General features: G+C 34.4%; 1 protein-coding gene across 1 annotated transcript in view; it reads right to left on the reverse strand.

Annotated features, from left to right (window-relative positions):
* Positions 1-21,834, reverse strand: part of DOCK1 (dedicator of cytokinesis 1) — a 399,928-nt gene that overhangs the window by 21,732 nt on the left and 356,362 nt on the right. The window contains exons 45-50 of the mRNA XM_026704953.2: positions 18,012-18,188; positions 15,289-15,372; positions 6,862-6,999; positions 3,746-3,891; positions 2,397-2,595; positions 584-734 (exon numbers count right to left, since the gene is read on the reverse strand). Of these exons, the coding sequence (XP_026560738.1) occupies positions 584-734; positions 2,397-2,595; positions 3,746-3,891; positions 6,862-6,999; positions 15,289-15,372; positions 18,012-18,188 (895 nt within the window). The remainder of the gene's footprint in view (positions 1-583; positions 735-2,396; positions 2,596-3,745; positions 3,892-6,861; positions 7,000-15,288; positions 15,373-18,011; positions 18,189-21,834) is intronic.

A 21,834-nucleotide genomic window follows, 5' to 3' on the forward strand; every position in this document is an offset into this window, starting at 1 on the left:
GCAGGGGTATCAAACTCACTGCTCATCATGGCAGTGTCACATGACATATTGGGACTTTTTCCCCCGTCACTAAACTGGGCATGGGCGTGACCAGGGTGTGGTGGATCTGGCCCACGGGCCATAAGTTTGACAGCCCTCGTGTATTGCAATATAACTGTGAAGTATTTAAAACATGAATTACTGTGAATGGTACACCCAAACTAGGAATTGATAAACCTGGCATAAAGATGGATTAATGCAAAATACCTCTTGGCTACAGCTGCCATTTGCTTCCGGGCCATGAGTCTGGGGAGACTCCCAGATTACATACCAATTCTAAATAGGGAAATATTATTCAGGCAGAATTAACAGTAAAAGGTCTCCAGATCTAGAGTGCTAAAACTCACAGCCCCCAGTCTTAATAGGATTCAACTGAAGCTTCTTTCCCATCCAGAACTGCAGAACCACTAAGCAATGGAAAAGAACTTTGGCAGCATGGCCTGGACAGAGAGAGAGATATACAATATTGTTGATATGCTGGACATAGTCTATACATTTGTTTATTGAAATAATACAACTAGACATAATTTTTGTTTAGACTTACTGGGCTGTAAACTGAAAGAAAGCTTGGTTCTTGGAGTGATTGGTGGAGGAATATTTTGAGGAGGTGGCAACGGGGAAACAGATAACCGTTTTTCACTTCCCATAACATTAATAACTTGGCTCTTTGGTCTTTGTGGTCTCAATGGGCTGATCTGATTGGGCAGAAAAAGAGAATGTTAGACCAATTTGAAGTATATTTTACACTAAAAATGAAAAACAGTGATCTACAACATACTGCTAAACTATAGTTCTTAGCATCACTTACTATTGGTCATGATGGCTTATAGAGTTGTAATTCAGAAATATCTAGTGGGCCAAATTACATACTACATTTGCCAAAAAAAAAACCACAATAAAAACTAATTTGATCAGAGAGCATAGTTGTTGGATATAAGAGAGAAAATGTGAATTTATGAGCTGTCAACATTGTGATAAGTGTGTTCCAGTGTGTACATCATAAAATCATAATGATAAGAAAAAAAGCTTTTGTCTCAAGGCATTAGTCAAATTAATAAAATAGCATTAATAAAGGGATCTTGGTGTGCCCTTTTTCAAAAAATACTAGGATAGATTTTCCCCTAGTTTTTTGGACAATAAAATGGATCCCTCTTCCTCATTGCCATCCAGTTCAGATTTGACAAGGTCCTCACCAAATGACCAGAGAGCATGGATTAGGAAGATACAGTAAAGGCTCCCTTCCAACTCTGTTATTCTGTTGTACTGTCCTTACTATTCATTACTCACTAACTTCCAAATCTCATGATAAATTGTAAGCCCATTAATGTAAAATATATCTACTGTGCAGAGGTGGTTTTCAGTAGGTTCTGACCAGTTTTGGAGAACTGGTAGCAGAAATTTTGAGTAGTTCGGAGAACCGGCAAATATCACCTTTGACTGGCCCCACCCCCATGAGTCCCAGCTGACCGGCTGGGTCTTTTGTTGCCCTGCACAGGAGAATGGAGCTGAAAAGCAGGTTAGTGGGGTGGGGAGGGAACGGGATTTTGAAGTAACATTCCTCCAGCAGTGGAGAGGGAATGGAGATTTTACAGCATCCTTGGGGTGGGAATGGAGATTTTGTAGTATCTTTCCCCTGCGACGCCCACCAAGCCATGCCCACAGAACCAGTAGTAAAAAATTTTGAATCCCACCACTGCTACTGTGCCACAAAGAAGCATAGCAGTTTTCCAGATCGGTGTTTTTAAAGATTCTGTGCTGATTTTTCTGAACAGTAGACAAAACTGTATAACAAATAAAATGATTGTTTACAATAGTTAGATGTAACAGTAATTTCTTTTATAAATATATTTATAAATATATTATTTCATACCCGTGGATAGAGATAATTGCAGATTCTTTTGACTGTGCTTAGCATACCTCCTTTAAAGATTGAATATAATTTATGTTCATTGTAAAGTTTATGATAGGCCTGGAAAAACTTATTGGATACTGATTAATCTCCACTCCCTGAACTCTCTTTAATATGGCACAGTATAGGATTAAAAATAGATATGGGAATAAAACTGCATAATTTTCCAAATGTTAGCATGTGAGATGCACTATCTGATCACTTGGCAAATTATCTAGAGAAGAGGCTTCTTCAAGTGAATATACTAATTATTCTGCTTCTTCTCTATGTTGCATTCACAAGGATTTATAAGTTTTGAGATATTCAAATCAGTCCTAAATGGCATAAACTCCTTCATGATGATGCCAGATCCTTATAATATAACCACCCCCTTCCAGCATTTTGACAGATTGAATTCTGAAATGCACAAGTTATTTTTTTAAATAAAGTACGAGTAAATTATAATTACAGTTTCTGAAAGTATCACTGCTTCAGACTGCTGCAGAGAAATATCAGTTGATTTCAATTCTTTCTCAAATATTTCTTGGTGCTTGCTGTTTCTCTTTTCTTTCTTCTTTTCTTTCTTATCTTTATCCGAGTCATCTTTATCCAACTTATCTTGTGATCGAGAATGCATCTTCTTTGGCAGAAGGGGCTCAAGCACAAACCTAAACAAAATTATTATTTTTATTTAAAATGCAGTTAGTACCATGAAAACACCGCTCTTTCAGTAGATTCATTCTACTTCAATCAAACAAGGAAACATGCAAAAACATGTTTGCTTACAGAGATGTACTATATGCAAACATACAGGCCAAGATTTTAATTCTCTAGGATTATTTTTCAAAACAGTTTACAATTGAGTATTGTATTTTGTGAATCAAAGGACATTGGAAGGTCTTCTTAGTAAAAATGCAGTTGATGACATCAATCATCATTTATACATGTTCAATGTGTCTACATTTTCTTAAGGAATACAATCACATGCTAATAATACCTATATGGAACTGTGATTGATAGTTGCTAGTACCACAGGACATACTCATATTGTCTGCTTTTTAAGGAAAACAATCACAAGGCACAACCAAACTTTTCTGCCAAAAATTATTTCTCTGCTATCTATTTGCACTAAAATGCAAATAGGCATGTTTGCTTCCCTCAAAGAATAGCCAGTTTAAACATACTTTTGCAAATGCAAAAGTATCATAATCGATTCCATTTTTAAAAATTCTGTGTGCTTTTACATGCCAAGATAAAGAACATATCAAAAGCTATTTATAAAGCTAAAGTAAAACAGTAATGCTAAATGCCTATTTTTATTATACGAACAATGGCAAGAGTTAGTGAAAAAGTGTCTGGATCAAAATCTTGCATTCCATCAATATGTAGGTAAGTACTCTGACTTCCTCTGTGCAATGAGACAGGGACATGGGACATGGTGTGTGCAACATCAAACAGAAATAGCGATAAAACAAAATGAACAAAACCAGTAAAGAAATTCACCTAACCATTTAATGTTTTAATATTAAACAGGTGAATTTTAAATATTTTAATTTTAAATATTAATATTTGAGATAAAAAGAGGCTGATAAGAATCTTTGAGCTAAATATTTTTTTCACTATCTAGATATAAGAGTGATTTTCAATTTTCCTGTAAAGTTTTATGAAATAAAATCAAATAGCTCCAAAATGAACTAGCAAAATAGACCTCTTATATCTTACACATCATGATAGCCTCTTATAGCTTAGATTTGATTTTCAAAAAGACAAAGAAAAGGGCATAGAACAGAGCTATAGAACATATTAAGTTGCATTTACCCATCTGAGCCAGGCCTAGAAGGAGCACTGTCAGAAGAGATGGAAGAAATTGAAGCAACAGATAGTGGCCTTGAGGATGACGGCATTGTGAACGATCGAACCATAGACCTTGGCCGACTGCCTTGCCGGTCATCTATTGATGAGGGCTACAAAACAAAATAGAAATTAAAATAAAATTTAACTTTTTCTGTTACAAAGACATAATAAATAAATGAAAAAGAAAAAAAGTATGGTGACTTAAACAGACCATTATTAAGAGGACTGTTACTATCTGAGCTTCCTAAGGATATCACTTATAAGGCTCTAGGCCTTCCATGATAGTTTGTCTTCAACAAGGGTATTTTGAATAACAGTTATTATAATTATAATTTCACTCAAATCTGATATACATTGGTGTGTATGCATAGAGTACGGAGCTAACCATGAAGAAGAAATACAATAATGGTTAGGTAAACAATAATTTAGCCCCGAAAAGAAAGAGGAAATGAGAAAGAAGTTCAATGACTTGATTGTCTCTAACATAAGGTAAGGTCAAGGAAAATGCTATCAGACTTTCAAGAATCTTTAAATATACTCTAACACCCCCCAAAAAAAAAAATTCTAGTAGGCTGTGTGGTATCTGTTTCTTGGCTTGGCCTACTCAACAGCAAGATAGAATTCCTACTGACTATTCCACCTCCTCACTTTCCCGTCCTATTTGGTTGTATAATGGAGTAGGCTGGTAACATAAGGAGGTACATTCCCTCCTCAGCAAATCACCCCCTGCCCCTAGCAAGATTGTTAGCAAATCACCAGCTATATCCAGGATTATATATAGGATAATAAACATTTATCAGTAGCTGATGAAGAGCAGCACTTTTTGGCCACCTTTATTGTTATTACTTTGACTTCCTTGGTTGGACTGCAATCTCAAAGGAAAAGAGGACAACCACCAACCTACCCTAATTACCCAGCAATAATTAAGTTGTAGACTCTCATCTTATTTCCCTATGATTATTTTTATTTCAGTGTTTATTCTCAGCTTCTTTCCATTCCTTGCAAACACATTCCTTATCACCAGTTATCATTAGAAACCTTAAGTCACTTGGTACCTGTATTATAGAAAACAAGATGGAGTAGAGGTGAACTGAATCTGAAAGTGGCACCTCTGGTGAAAACCTCATTGCTCCTGCTCAGCTCTTATTTTAAGTACCAGTCCCAAGAAGCTGGTGTAAAAGACAGAATCAGGAATCTCATCCTATGGAGAGATTCTATTGTCTGAAATGTAAGAAATATCTTGGCAAGCAGCAAAAAAATTGTATGTTCTTTGTCCCTCTCACTCTACTTGGAGAGAAGATCTTTGCATCTGCTTCAGCTCATCTCTCCTCATCTGAGAACTGGAAATTTCTTAGATCAAGAAGGGATTCCATGATTTTCTGCGTGAATGAGATTTTCTTTGATAGTGATCTAACTGTCCATTATTAAATACTATTGCTTAAATGGGCCAAAATGTTATAGAAACACAAATACCAGTACTGCAATTCAATTACCTCTCTTTATAAACAAATAGATGGAATAAACCTATTTAAAATATTTTTAACATAAAATTTTACAGTACTGAATACTAAAGATTTGATAAATGATATACACACAAAATACTTGTGCTTTTCTGACAAAAATAAAAACCCCATGCTTATCACCGATAAATACTTCAAACCATTAATTAATAGGAAATGGCTTCTGCACAAGGTACTCGTAAAACAGATATAACATTATCTATTTTAACAAGATCTAACACAACAGTGATAGGATAGGATACCATCTTGGTATAAATAAGGTCATTAATTTTGCCACAATGTTAATAAGTGATGTATAAGTAGAATTTATGTCCCTATATTTTCATGTGGAAAATATTTAGATGGGGGATGGCCAACTGACAATTACTAAAGCAATTTATCTGCCTCCAGTGGACTTTATGAAATAGCTGCCTTGAACTCCACTAGGTAGTAATTTTATAGTTTATATACTGGATATGGAACATATCAAGGGGTGGCAGGGAGAAAGGGAGACTTATCCCTTTTTTTGTTCTCAGTTTTACTGCTGTTATTTTTTAGTAATTATGGTGAATCATACAATTTAAATAATACTGAATTGAGAAAGCATTGAGCATTTTCTTAACCTACATTCTTTTCATTCTCACAACTCAAGTCGGATTTATCTTCTTTTTAAGGAGTCGACTACTCCTAATCAGCTACTCCAATTTGATCATTATTGTATAGAAAACAAAGTGAAAATTAAAGTTTGTACCAAAGATTAACTATAATACTTATATGTGGTAAGAACTATAGGTGAAAATTGCTATAATCAATTATAAAATAAAGAAGAAAAAATATCAAGAGTTTATGTTTTTCTTTTAAAAAAAATCAGACACAAATAATGTTATTTCTATTCTATTCTATTCTATTCTATTCTATTCTATTCTATTCTATTCTATTCTATTCTATTCTTCTATTCTATTCAGGTAGTATTGTGTTTCTTGAGGGAGGGAATTTCCTTTGATTGCCAGAGATATCAGAACCTCACCCATGGTTTATATTTTTTATCTTTTTTGCTCTAGTAGCAATATTGATCTTGTGAGAGGGATTCAATAAGATCAATATTCCTATCTCAGAAATCCCTGGCCTCATCTCATTGAGTATGGCAGTGGTGCCCTCTAGACTCACAGACTTCAGGATAAAAATCATTGTAAAGGACGCAGTTCAGGTGAACATTTAAAAATGTATCACAAATACCATTGACTGGCACTGATGGTTGATGTGGGTTGCTGCCAGCATCCTAGGTATCAACCAAGTATCTTCTTAAAATGTATGTTGTTCCGAGTAGCACAGTCTTTTGCAGCTCTGCTGGCGCTACAGCAGGAGCCTGCAACTTCTTGATGTATTCTGCAAAATTCTTGGACATGGTACCAAGTGCCCCGATGACAATAGGTATTACTGTTACATGTTTCATCCGTAATCACGTAGTTTCAATGGTCAGGTTATGATATTTCGTGAGGAGGAGGAGAAGGATTAGCTTTCCATCACTTCACTTTTAAGCTGAAAAGTGTTTAAAGATAGCATATTTAAAGAGCTACTCACAAGACTTCTGATTCCATATTGTTTTTCAACTTTTTCTTTCAGTTGTTTAAAACAAGCTTCCATCCTCTCATGAAATGGCCTTAGTGCTTCTGTTACTTTATTCCCATGAATTCGGATACCTTCTGTCAGGAAAGGGATCTGTAATGGACAATTACATTTTATTTCATTTTCTGATCAACTTTGAAATGAAATAGGAACACAATGAGAATTTCACCTCAGCTATATGCATAAGAATTGCCAGCATAAAAATATCTGTAAGAATGGTGCTAATCTATGCAAAATGTCACTGTTCATTATAAGGAAATGACAATTATACAATAGTTGTGGTTACTGTTATTCCACAAAACTCATATTTATATCATATATATGTCATGTGCAGTTTTTCTATTACCCAAGTTTTTATATATATAATTTCATCAATATAAATACATACTTATGTTTTTAAGAAAACCAAGGCATATGTTTCAAAGGATAATGGATGATGAGTCTCATGTTACATTATGACAGTGCGAACCACAATATTTCAAGAAACAAAAACATTAAAAACCACATGCTTTTGGCTAAACAGAACTAATTATGACTACTAAAATATATTACATGAATTTATCTACATTTTGTGTGCTTGTGTTTATAAATCATTTTGCTCACTGCTGCACATGCATATCTAGAAAATGATTTAAAAAAAATTAAATCAGAAAAATTAATTATATTTTATGACTAAAAATAACTACATGGAGGCTACTGTCATAAAATATCCATGTTAAGATAATTATCTCACAATATGGAGATAGGGCTGACCTTTAAAGTATTTTAAGAAAAACACTTTATTCCCACAGCTACAAACCTCACTGTTTGTTGTTTCCTCCCTCCCTCCCTCTCTTCCTCCCTCTCTTTCAAACTTAATAGGGTAATAATAAAATGAGATACATGTTTTCAGTGTTTAGTATTCTTCACAGTAATCAGGCTAAGAGGCTTTTTTTCTTAATCATTCATAATTAAACCCTAATACTGATTAAAACAATTTTTCCTACCATCCCTAAATATCCACTTAAATTAGCAGATTTTATTATTAAGGAAGAGAAGAAAACAAGCAAACTGCACTTAATGTATTCAAGAAATCTTACAGAATGCAATCTGGAATCTGATTTGAAGTAGAATGCAATTACCAATTCATTTGACTTTCCATGAAAAAGGCTCGAGGAAGTATAATATTTACATATTATAGTATATGGTATCATGATTTTTTTTTAAATCACTCTTCTGCTGCTTGAAGTAGACCTACTTCCTTATAATCAAACATTAATTATAACCTATTTCACTATGCTATGGAACTTAAATATAAGGTAGCATAATTATAATTCTTCTTCTACTTGTTCCTTCTCCCATTTTATTAGGCAGCTAAAGAATAAAAAGAAGACTTCTCCCTTGGTTTAGCACATAATGTTTTATTTTTCAGTAAATGAATAACAAGTAGAAAAAATAAAGTCTTCAAAAATATGTTTGCTGGTGGATTTTAGCTATTGCAGTAAAATATGATAGAAATAATTCTGTATATTAAAAAAAATATGTTAAAAGTGATCAGTGGACTCATAAAATAATTACTCCGTAGCTTCTTAATTATGTCCCTTCCCAAATCACCATATATTCTAAATATGATCCCAAGGTGCTTGGAACCAAAGAGCCAACTTACTAGACTCAGTAACACCATTCTTGCTCAGCAAGGCCCAAGAGAAAAAAACTCAGAGATTTCTTCCCTTATTTTATAATTAATCTATGTGTTCTTATTACCATTTGGTCCTATTGAAACCCTTTCTAGTCCTTAGTCAAAGCTTTGCTTCTTTCATTACAGGCAGTCCTCGACACATGTTCTGACCCAGCTCCCCAAACACAATGGTTCATTTAATAACCATCTGAAGTTACAATGGCACTGAAAAATGTTACTTATGACAGTTTTTCACATTTACGACCTTTGCAGCATCCCCATAATCATGTGATCAAAATTCAGGTGCTTGGCAGTTGGTTCATATTTGTGACCGTTGCTGTGTCTCAAGGTCATGTGATCCCCTTTTGCGACCCATAAGCAAAGTCAACGGGAAGGCAGATTCACTTAACAGCTGGGTTACTAACATCAACTGCAGTGATTGACTTAACAACTGTGGCAAGGAAGGATGTAAAATGGGGCAAAACTCACTTAACAGATGGTTCACTTAACAACAGAAATTTTGAGCTCAATTGTGGTCATATGTCAAGGACATGTAGAGGTATGTTTGGGCTCCCCTTTTTACTCTGAGAGCCTTTAGAAAAACACCCTCAAATCCAGTTACTCCTGAAGCAACACAGTGGATTAGCTGTTTGCAAAACTGTACAAAATATGTTCTATGTGGGCCTTGCTACATTCTGGGGGGGAAATGAGATAGTTTTAACCAAGAGAGACTCCTCTTCACAAAATACAGTAGTGAAGTTACTGTCAGGGATGTGCTTCTTGATGCATAAATGCAGTTTCTTGCAATGGACCTTCACCCTGTGAAGGTGATAGTCGATACATTACCATCTTTTCTACTCCTTTTCCTATAAGCCTTTTCCATTCTTGTAATTTATAGAAATTTATAGCATTTTATAGCATCAGCCAGCCTTGCTGTTATGATATAGAGCTTGTCTTCATTATTGATGTATTGCCACGGCAATGGCTTGGATGGCTATAAAAAGCTATAAATCATTGGGTGGAATGGCCACTGGGTGTGGCAAGTGACTTCCTGCATGCAGTGATAAAAATGAAAGTCAGAATTCCGCTGCTTTCAGAAAACTGGATGGAGATGGTTGAAAGGAATGCTGCATGGTGCTATCTTGGGAAGGGTGTGTCCATTACCTCATAGCTCTATCACCAACCATAACAGAATTTGTGGTATTGGAAGGCTGCTTTTGTATGCTCCTTTTGTATCCTATTTTGAATTGTGTTTTTAAGTTAAAAATAATTTAACTAAAGAAGCACTCCAAATAGTTCTGAAGAACTAACAGGATATGTCAAATGCTATGAATTTTCAATCCCCTTTAAAATTTGAAACCAACTCATAGAGAATATTTCAAGTTCTTTTCCTCTAGTGAGCTAATTACAAAATAAATAATAATATTTACATACATAATAATTTACACTGACTTTACTGCCCTTTTCTGCAACATATTTTTGAATGTTATGTAGGCTTTCTAGAGTATTAGGTATCCCAGTCAATTATATATAATCTGCAAATATCATAAACAATTTCACTACCTTTTCATTTTGGTCATTAATGAAAATATAGAAGAGTCATGGGTGTCAGACAAATCCAGCAGGCACTCCAATGAGGAATCATTAATTAATAACAGCACTTAATTACATCCAGACTGTAGCATCAGCATGTCAAAAATATTGAATTCAAATTACATGCTTAATAGATTATCCATAATCTATTAAGGCTATTACTCAATCGAATTGGTCTGTAAAGAATCAAACTGCCCAAGGAGCTGCTGATTCAGTTCTACAGAGGAATTATTGAGTCTGTCATCTGCACCTCTATAACTGTCTGGTTTGGTTCTGCAACCCAACAGGACAGACAGAGAGTTCAGAGGATAATTAGGACTGCAGGAAAAACAATTACTACCAACCTGCCTTCAATTGAGGACCTGTATACTGCATGAGTCAAAAAGAGGGCTGTGAAAATATTTACAGACCCCTCAAATCCCGGACATAAACTGTTTCAACTCCTTCCCTCAAAACAATGCTATAGAGCACTGCACACCAGAACAACTAGACACAAGAACAGTTTTTTCCCAAACGCCATCACTCTGCTAAACAAATAATTCCCTCAACACTGTCCAACTATTTACAAAGTCTGCACTTCTATTGCTATCAAACTCCTCATCACTCCCATCACCCATTCCCTCCCACTTGTGACTGTATGACTGTAACTTTGTTGCTTGTATCCTTACAATTTATATTGACTGTTTCCTAGTATGATTTGATTGCTTATTGTACCCTATAACTATTATTAAGTGTTGTACCTTATGATTCTTGACTCTTGGTGAATATATCTTTTTTTATGTATACTGAGAGCATATGCACAAAACAAATTTCTTATGTGTCCAATCACACTTGGCCAATAAAGAATTCTATTCTATTCTATTCTATTCTATTCTATTCTATTCTATTCTATTCTATTCTATTCTATTCTATTCTATTCTAAAGAATTTGCTTTAGAATCTTCCTAGGGATAAATGTCAGACTGACCATAAAGATTTGCTGGATGTTCCTTTCTCCACTTTTTGAAGATGGAACATTTGCCAATCACCTGGAATTTCAGTATTCTAGGATTTTTTCAAATGAAATACATTGAGCTCAACTGTTAGTTCCTTCGGTCCCTAGAGTTGGAGAGTTGAACATTCAAAGAAAAGAGGTATTCTTTCAATCTTTCTTTCAAAAAAGTTTCTATCAATCTTAAGTTTCACCTGCTATGTCATAATTTCTTGGTGGAACATACGGTCTGTTTTTGAAGACTGTTTTTGGACATAGAATGAATTTAAATACAGTATATTAGGAAGATTAACTCTGCTGTTTTTGTGTTACCTATTAGCAGTTTGTCTTGAGCATCTGGTATTCACCTTTCTCATCTTTATTTGCTTTCATAAAACTGGAAAAAAACCTTTTTGGTTACTTTTAGCATCCTTTACTAACTTCAGCTCTTTATTTTAAATTTACTGATATCAGCTGATCAGTTGTCTGACTGACCACCTGTCTGACCCTTCTTTTCTGCATGTGTCCTTTTTTAAATTGCAGGTCTTCTATAAGATATTTGTGTGTGTGTGTGTGTGTGTGTGTGTTGGATTCTTTTGCTGTCTTCATTTTTTTTCCTTGATGGAATTCTTTGCAATTAGGATTTTAGTATCTTCCTCATTTAAGAACTCTCCTATTTCTTGAGTTCCATTCCCTTTTATTCTTTCTTGGCTCCTACTAATCATAGTTCTGAACTTATTAAAATTCACTTTTATGAAATCCACAATATATCTTTGACTACATTGTTTTAAGGTGATTGCTCAGTGGTTAAAGACACTGAACTTGTCAACCAAAAAGCTGACAGCCTGGGTTTGAGACCCAGGCACTACACAATAAGGTGAGCTCCTGTTACTTGCCCCAACTCCTGCCCACCTAGCAGTTTGAAAGCAAGTAGATAACTAGGTACCACTTTGGTGAGAAGGTTGCAGCATTCCGTGTGTCTTGGCAGATCGTCGTGCTTGCTGGCCACTTGACCATGGAAAAATGGATCCACCCCTCAGAAGCTCCATTTCATTGGCAATGTGCCAGGCAAGATCTGTGGATGCCCAAATGGAGCTTCTGAGGGGATCTGTCCCTCTAAAGCTCTATTTCGGCCAGCAATGTGCAGGACGAATGTTGCAGAGCTTTTGTGGGTTTTTTTTGTAAGGGTGAACAACTGCCATGGTTCTGCAAGATTCATGGTTTCAGGATTTGTTTGTAAATGCCAGGGGCGCTTATCACATAACTTCAAATGTTCGCTATGGGAACGCTCATAGCCAGGGGATTACATGTATAATTATGATTTTATTCACTTAAAAATTGATAATTCATATCAAAGACAAAATTGTAAGCAGACTTTGTTTAACTGGTAGTGTTTACATTCTCTAAATGTTTATATAGTTGTCCATAATTACAGAAAATTTTACAAACACTGGAGTAGATGGTTGGAGAAGAATAACAAGGTCTTTAGTTTAAACCCATTCTTAGAATTCCAAAGTCCATGGCGACAGAGTTGTAATTCATTTTAGTATCCCTTTCCTTACATGTATCACCAATAGAGCATAATCATCACTGGACTTTTAAAATTATTCTGACATAACATTGCAGATAAGCATACAGTACTTCACAAGCTGATAGGCACAGTTGCTATAGGATTGTTTTAATTCATTATAGTAATGAGTTGCCAAATTCCATAACTCTTCTCTTGATACCAATAAAGGAGAATATTTGTAGCTCAGGTTGAAATGAGGTGCTCTCTGAGCTTGCCTGTCTTCTTGCAGAATTTTCATTACCCTAACTAGGTAAAATCATCAGTGCTGGAATGAAACATCTGCAAGAAAACAAGTAAGCTCAGCCAGCACCAAGGATCCCTCTTTTATTTGTCTTTAAGATGCATTGTTGATTATTATTATTATTTCTTTTATTCATTAAACATGGAACTCAGTCAACTGAACATTTAAAAATGTATCACAAATACCAGTGACTGGTGCTAATGGTTGATACAGGTTGCTGCCAGCATCCTAGGTATCAACCAAGTATCTTCTTAAAATATATGATGTTCCGAGTAGCGCAGTTTTTTGCAGTTCCACTGGTGTTATTGCAGAAAGCTGCTATTTCTTGATATGCTTTGTAGAATTCTTGGACATGGTACCAAGTGCTCCGATGACAATGGGTATCACTGGTACATGTTTCATCCATAAAAGTGTAGTTTCGATGGCCAGGTCACGATATTTTGTGATTTTTTTTTCAGTTCTTTTTCTTCGATTCTGGCATCTCCTGGTACAGCGATATCAATGAATTTTATACTTTGGGCTTAACAACGGTAATATCTGGTGTGTTGTGTTCCAAACGGCGATCCATCTGTATTTGAAAGTCCCACAAGATCTTCACCATCTCATTCTCGACAACTTTTCCACTTTATGTTCCCATGACCTTTTGGATATTATTATTTGGATAATTATATTATTATTTTATATTAATAATAATAATAGTCCCATATTCTGCTGTATCTTCCCTTAAAAATGTGGAATATCTGATATTTGCAATGATCTGAAAACAATTTCTGAGGTTCAGTGGTGCAAGCTATCCTCTATGTTTTTGATTTTGGTCACTAGACACCTCCACATCTCTTGTTCCTCTATTTCTGTGTCTTCATAATGGAGGATCACCTCCACTGTCTGCAAGCCATTTTTCTTTGAATAGATAAGCCCTTGTGCTTTCTCATCAACTGAAATTTGGCATCACTGGTTCAATACTTTGACTTTTTCTGTTATGAGCTTTCAATTGCTGCAAATATATCCTAGTTGATTTCAGACAGAGACATGCCATAAGCCCTGTAGATACTAACTCCCTGTTCTTGTACTTTTATCTTCTTTTAATCATTGATGAAAATTTAATTTTAGTGGCAATTCAATATATAATTATTAAGACATGAACACAGCTGAGTAAACTCACATATGTGAATTAATATGGCACTGTTAATAAACTTAAATCCTCCTTTTAAATTCCTCGAATAAGAAATAAAAAAAAAAATAAGTACAGTGAAACTTCCTTTTAGTGGATCTCAATGTAATGGATTTTTTATGCAACGGAGCAAATTTCTGTGGCAATTTACATCATTTCTATCATTTGCATAATGAAATTGAGCATCATCTGCACATCACATAAATCACTATAATGACATATATTTATATTTAATAGATATTTTTGAATTACAGATATCCACTAATGATTTAGTCATTGGAAGGTTTTATTTTTTCCCCTCCATCAATGTTACTTTTTTCTGCAACATCAACTTCATATTTCTTCTAATTTATAACAGCAAACTTCACATCTGAGATCACTTTTCCCCTTCAGTGGACTTCTTCCCTTTTCTTATTCTGTTTTAATTTATAGTACCTGCTATCAACAGTATTTGTAATTAATTTTCTAATTAAGTAATTTCTAGTCAAAACTCATGGCTAAATACAAGAATATATAGGAGAACCGTGTAATTTCATAATCCCCAGAAAGTTACTAAACCTGGTTTAGAAAAATCATTTAAAAAGCTCAGTGAAGTTTAAGCATATTCAATATTCTCTGAAGCCACAGGCAGGCTATTTTATGATACATAAAGCAGTGATAAAACCTGAAATATACACCTGTTTTCTTACTTTTAGCTACTTTAGAGAACACCATCTACTAATTCTAGTTTCTTATTTTTAAGATTTTTCCTTTTTTGGTTCCATAACTTGGTGCCCTCAAGATATATTGGATTAGCTCTCATAATAAACTCAGAAAACATATAAATTCCAAACTTATTGTGAGATTTTAGAAATTAAAATATAACTCATTATAAGGGCAGCAAGTTGGGGGAAACTGCTCTTTTATTTTTTAATTATATCTTCCATATTTTGTACTTTAATCTGGATCTAGCACAACTTTGTCATAAAATGTTTATAATTAAGATTTCTGTGATCTCATATGATAATTTACACCTTGGAAATCTAACTTATATCTCTATATTCCTTTTCGTCACTAATGGAATAAATCAGCCCAGGCAATAACCATATGCACTAAAGTGAATTCTTTCATGCCTCATTTTTGTCAAAAGTGCCAATAAACTATTTGAAAAAGATATTTGATTCCTTGTCAATCTGATTTACCTGCCATGCAATTAGATCTTTTAGCTTTTCAATTTTTTCATGATCTTCTGGGTGTTCATATATGTATTTCTCATTAAAGAAAGCCTAATGGGGGGAAAAAGCCAGCAGTTATTTAATACAGTAGCATTTATACAATGAGTAATAATAATAAACATTAATGTTAACAATAGTTCTGAGGAAAATCTTTCTGAGGAAAGTAGACATCTGGTAGATGCCTACTTCACTTGTGCTCTTCTCATTTCCTTAAGGGCCATTACCACCAACTGAGCCATGGGGGACTTGGAAGGAAGACCAATGATGGCTATATCAGAGCTTGTTTTATCTCAGCTATCTCTTCCTCTATTACGGCCACTATTAACATTGCCTTTTGGGGAACAATATTTCTGTTTTAATAGTGACATATTAAAATAAATAAATATTGGTATAACAGTAAAGCTAAAGGTTTCCATGTCAGTCATGTCTGAGTCTAGAGCTCATCTCCGTTTCTTGGCTGAGGGAGCCAGACAATTTTCATGGTCATGTGGCCAGCATGGCTATACACCAGAGGCACATGGATGGCTGTTATCTTCCCATGGAAGTGTTACCTATTAATCTATTTGCATTTGCATGCTTTTGAATTGCTACATGGGCAGGAGCTGGGGCAAGTAACAGAAGCTCACCCCATTGTGTGGAGCGTGAGTCTCAAATCTAGACTGTCAACTCTCCAGATGACAAGCTCAGTGTCTTTAACCGCTGAGCCATGATACCCCCAGTATAACCTTTATACCAAGTATAATTTTATATTTGGCATAAAGGCACTAAATAATAAAATATTAATCATATCATTATTTGCATCAGCAAATAAGGTTATCAGTTTATGAAAGAAAAATAAGAACTACCTCAAATTTGAATATTAAAAATATTAATTGGCATGTATAAAAAAATTATAAGACACTTAAAGTGTTCATGTTTAAAACAGATGACCATGAGAAATGAAGCAGGAGATGAGGAAAATAGCAATCTCCCACTTGTGTTTTCCAAAAAAATGATAAACAGAACCATTTTGGAAGTACTATCTGTCATCATGACTAATAGATACTGATGGTTTATTACTTCATAAATGACTCTGCCTTTTAATAAAAAATTAAGAGTAGTTCTAAAATGTTTTTTGGAAAAAAGCAAACTTTTTATAGCGGGGAAATATTTTGAATTGTATTTCAATTGTATTTCTAATTGAAAATACAGTCCTGGAATTTTAACATTTCAAAAGGAGCTAAATATCTGAACAGGCATAGGATTGAATATAATTATCATTAAAGATTGTCATAATGTCAATCATAGAGAATGAACATTGGAATCATGCATTGTGAAATGTGACCTTTCTTTCATTTAAAAAAGCTAATGATGGGGGCTTTTTTAATAAGGGCAAATAAATATATAAATGACAACCATCTTTTAAAAGCTCCTTAACATGCATCATGTTGCATTTATACAACCTTGCTTCATCTTGAGTTATATTTACTAGTGAGTTTCTTACTAGAACGGTGCCAAATGCTATGATTCTGAGCCACTAAATGATGCAATGTGTATGTTAAAAAGTCACAGAATGATACCTGCACAGATTATTACTACAGGCCATTTGAGGAAGCCTAATTAAATAAAATAAATTTCAAATTATGGTAAAAATAACATAATTTTGTCTACTTATCAATAATTAATAATCATTGCTGCCAAATTTGGGGTCAATTTAAGCCCTTTCATTACTAATACATTATTCTAATTAGGGAATATAAGCCTTGGTGTAGCAAGCTGATTCATTCCCTGCCCCATTAGGGGTAAGAAAGACCTACACATGGTGGTTAAATCCAACAAAAGTCACCTAAGGGTCCTTGGTCTCCCTTTAGGACAAGCACACCTGAGTCAGAAGAGGTGCTTTTATTGGCTTACCTTATTAGCCATTCACAGCATTCTACTCTTGTATCTAGCTGCACATGATCACTGTAGTAATGCAGAATCTATATCTAATTTCTTCAGTCCTGCTTTATATAATGAGGCCCTGAACCAGAAGTGTACTGTCTGCTGTTTATTTTACAGAATTGTATACTATCACATAGATGCATGGGTTTTGAGATTTCTTCAACATAGGCGGCAATCTAAATCACAACTATAAACTGATAATTACAAACCTGCCAACTGAGTCACAATTTGGGGTTAAATTGCTGCTCCCTCAGCCCACTATTGACTGTTAGAAGATTCACATGATGTCTGGATTAAGCCATTGTAAAAATGTGGCTGAAGGGCCCTCCTTAAAGCCTTACCCCAGATGCCAAGTGGCCCAGTGGTAGATTAATATGGCTTTCAAATCAGATTTAATTCTTCAGGATGTCTAATAATTTAGAGGGGAGAAGAGGAGAAAGAAACAAAACCTCATAAATTCTTCCTTGATTTTCTCTTCTGTCTACTAATCCTCATTACTTATTCATCAAACAAGAAATGGTTCACCTTAGTTTCCAGTTTCAATGACTCTCTGTCTTGCCTGAACTAACTACTACAAAAAACATTTTAAAAGTACTTCTGTTAGCAAATGATTATCCATTTTTAATATGAAATACATTCTGCTAGTAATGGCTACTAATCAGTTTATTAGTCGCTTATTGAGTAAGTCGTTACATTGTCATTGCCATTAAGCTCTTTATTTTTCATCTCTACGGTATCACTACTGAGAGAACAAAAACCAACCAAACCTTTTCATAATTGGTGAAGCCTCCCATGACTGCAGGGTCCACAATGCCATTTAGCAGCATAGAGAGAGGGTTAATAGGTAGATTTGGATCATTCAAATGTTGCTGAACCATATTGTTAATTTTATCGTTTGTTAACTGCATCGTTTCAATTGCATTTTCAAGGGGACTGATTTCAATCTGAGAAAACAAAGGTTTAACAAAAACATGATTACAAGAGCTGTAGTAGTTTGAATTCAAATATTAACTGAAAACAAGAGATTGTTGTCCCTGAAAAAAAATTATTGTAATTTTAAAACAAAACATTGAATAATGATGCTCATGCTCAAAAATTTGGACAGATAAATACAACAACTTGATAATGAGCAAAAAGTGCATCTGTTTAGATCAAGGGTGTCAAACTCGTGGCATCATGTGGCATATTGGGACTTTTTTCCCCCTTCACTAAACTGGTAAGGAGTATGGACAGTGTGTGACGGATCCGGCGCGTGGCCCGCGAGTTTGACAGCCCTGGTTTAGATCAACTATCCCTCATAAATAGTAAAGCAGAAACTGAACACATCAAAAGCTGCATGGCAGCTCTTTGTACATTCAATGGACAAACTGCTGTCACCTTTTACTATCATGCATTGTGTCACAGGGTAGACTTTTTTTGAAACTAAAAAGATGCAGGATGAAGAGGACTGAAAGATAATAAAAAAAATTGTTAATCTCTAGCCTGTATTTCCTGTCACAAAGTTTTTTCATTAAAAACACAAAATAGTAAGACTACTGTAATGTTTTGGAAGATGTGCCATGCACAGGAGCACAAAGAAAGTATTTCTTTTTCAACTAGTAATGCAGCTGTTTCCATTTCCTATCAAATACAATTGTTTCAGAAGCTGTTCCTGACTACGCATTCAGTGACAATTTTAATAATTTTAATTTTATTTTAATAATTTAAAGGGAGATCTCTTTTTCTTCTCCAATCCAACAGAGACATACCCTCTTGTATAAAAAATGGCATACATTTGAGGTATGCCAAAATGCAATTTTATATCTGATTGCTATAATTTCCATAAACTTTGTAGAAAAACACTAGTTGCTTAAGATATTTCTGAAAGACTCATAATCAAGTCTTTATAACTGTCACTTAATTACACATATTGATTACGTTCAACCTGTGTTAATTAACTATCTTAATTAATTAAATTTCCAAAATATTTAAATTTTAACTTCATTATTAATGCTTCCAGCAAGCTGTGTGCTTTTAATTTATCTAGCACTGAATGATCCTTTGGTTGAGAGTATTCTTACCAATTTTCTACATTAGTGACTCCCAACCTTTTGGGCACCTGGGACCGGTTCTGTGGAGAGAGGCTTTTTCTCATAGTGTAGGGGGCATGGTTTCACATGTGCTGTGTATCCCACAGATGAGCCTTCATTGGTTTGTGCGGCTCGGTTTCTGGTATGCAGCATCCAGGTGCCAATCCACAGACTGGGGGTTGGGGACTCCTGATCTACACACTAGAATTTAAAGACATTTCCTCCCTAAAATTAACTTTCATAGAGATGGATCAGAATTGGAAATAGAAGGGCCTTCAGAATATGTATGTTTGTCATCAATGTATTATTTGTGAAATTTTATATATTTTATACAGCTGTCATAGTCTTTCTCACAGGCGTCTCTTTATTTTATGACTACAATCACTATTCTTGTAAATTTTTGACCATGGGAAGATGGAGTCTCTATCTATTTCAATTGGACTGGAATTGACACAATCTTAGTTTGTCTAATGTTAATTAGTAGCGGCATATTGGCCAATGAAGACGTTTCTCTTCTTTCACCTTCAATAAGAGGTTTGTTTTATGTTCTCTTTGCTTGCAGCCATCAAAAAAGTATCATCAGCATGTTTTACAGGTTGTTGTTATTTCTTCCAGCTATTTTAGTTCCACTTTCTATTTCTTCTAATCAAGGATTTCTCCTGCATATAACTAAATAAGGAGACAGTTTGGTACTGTCTTGGTACATTAATTTCTTATATCAGAATGATTTGGTTGCTTCACATTGCATTCTGTTGCTTCTTGCTCATCATAGAATAAGGTGGCCTGGTATATTAGTGTATTACTACCTTATTAGTACACCTTAGACAGTGGCCTGGTACACCCATCTTTCTAAGTGCTGTGGGCAAATTATTGTATCTATAGTATAAGAAGCCTTCAAATAATCAATTAAAAATATATTTGGGAAACTCTAGCCTTCTCCATTATCCAGAAGTGTTTAGCAATATGAGCTGCCTCTTTTGAATCTAGCTTGTACATCTGACAGTGTTTGTTCCACAGATTGTTGAAGCATGGAATGCAAAACCTTGACCATTTTCTCATTATCAGGTATCTGTAATTGTTTGGTACTTCAACAATTTTTAGCACTGAAGTTTTTCTGATGCTGAATTTAAATTGATTTTTTTCCACTTCCTTAATCTTGCTGTATTTGCCACATCTGTTTACTAACTGCAAATTAGTAATTATCGTGCAAAGCTTTAAACAGTTCTGTTGGTATTTCATTTCTGTGGTTTTGTTGTTAGCAATGTTTTTTTAGTACTTCATAGATATCATCAATTTGTAGATTGCCGGGGACAGTTCTTATATTTATTTATACCAATTTTTTGTCTAGGAAATGCTTTATCTTTTTTTATTCTTGATATTACCCGTCTTTGGACAAAAGATTGTCTTGATATCTGAAATTGTTATCAATTCCTTGCTTTGCCTTTAGATATAACTCCTTGTTTCTTCTTTTCTAAAACTCAGTGTTTTGTGAGGGCAAAATTTTCCTCTGTCTCTGTTGTATCACCTCTCTTTAGCTATTTTCAACATACCAGCTGAAGGACAATTTGGCTTGTTAATACATTTAATACATATAATACATTTCTGTCTAGAGTTCTTCAGAGATTTTATCAAATCTAATTCATTAAATCTAGTTTTTAAACATTCACTGCATTATCCTACAGAATATTGCTGAGGTTATATCTTGACTGATTACATTATTTGTTCTATTTAGCTTATTTCGGTAAGGACTCAGTACCAGGACTTATTTCTGCTGACCAAATATATTTTTGCATCTTTGTTGACACAGCACCAAAAACATATGACACTATTACAATTATAACAGGTCTCTGAAATCTGTAGTATCATTTTTTTCTTTTATTTCGAGATGCATCAACAAGATTTTCACCTTGAGTATTTGTCAAAATCTGGCCATCCTTTTTAAAGTGAAACAGGCAAAGTAGAAGGAATCTAGAGGAAAACAATGATGTGAGTAGAAACTTTATTTCAAAGAGAAATTGAAGGAAATTTGAGAAGAGAAGAATGATAGGAAATATAACTTTCTTCTAAAAGCATCAGAAAGATCGAGAAGATCTATTCTCTATTATTTTACAACTCCAGGTTATAATACCATGGATTTAAGTTACATAAAGTCAGATTTCTTTAAATGTTAGAAAATATGTTAGAAGAACCTCCTAAAAATAAGATCAGCATGACACTGAAGCCAATTACCCAAAGCGGCAGTGAGATCATCTTTACTGCACATACAAAGGAAGCTTATCAACTATCATTTGGCATACTATAATTTGGATTTTGGGGCAGAGCAGGGAGTTGCATCCAATGGCCTAACAATTTCAGACTCTGCTGCTATAGTTCTAATGTTAGGCTATCTAACCTGTTCTGATATAATTCAGGCAAAATATTTAGATTAGATATTTAGATTAACATTTTCAATTTTTTATATTTTCTTTTTTTTAAATGTAGAATATTTTATCTATAATCTTATATTACAGAGTTTCTGTAC

Source organism: Pseudonaja textilis, chromosome 4 (genome assembly GCF_049901715.1).
Source record: "Pseudonaja textilis isolate UNSWEBS1 chromosome 4, rPseTex1.2, whole genome shotgun sequence".
NCBI classification, from domain to species: Eukaryota; Metazoa; Chordata; class Lepidosauria; order Squamata; family Elapidae; genus Pseudonaja; species Pseudonaja textilis.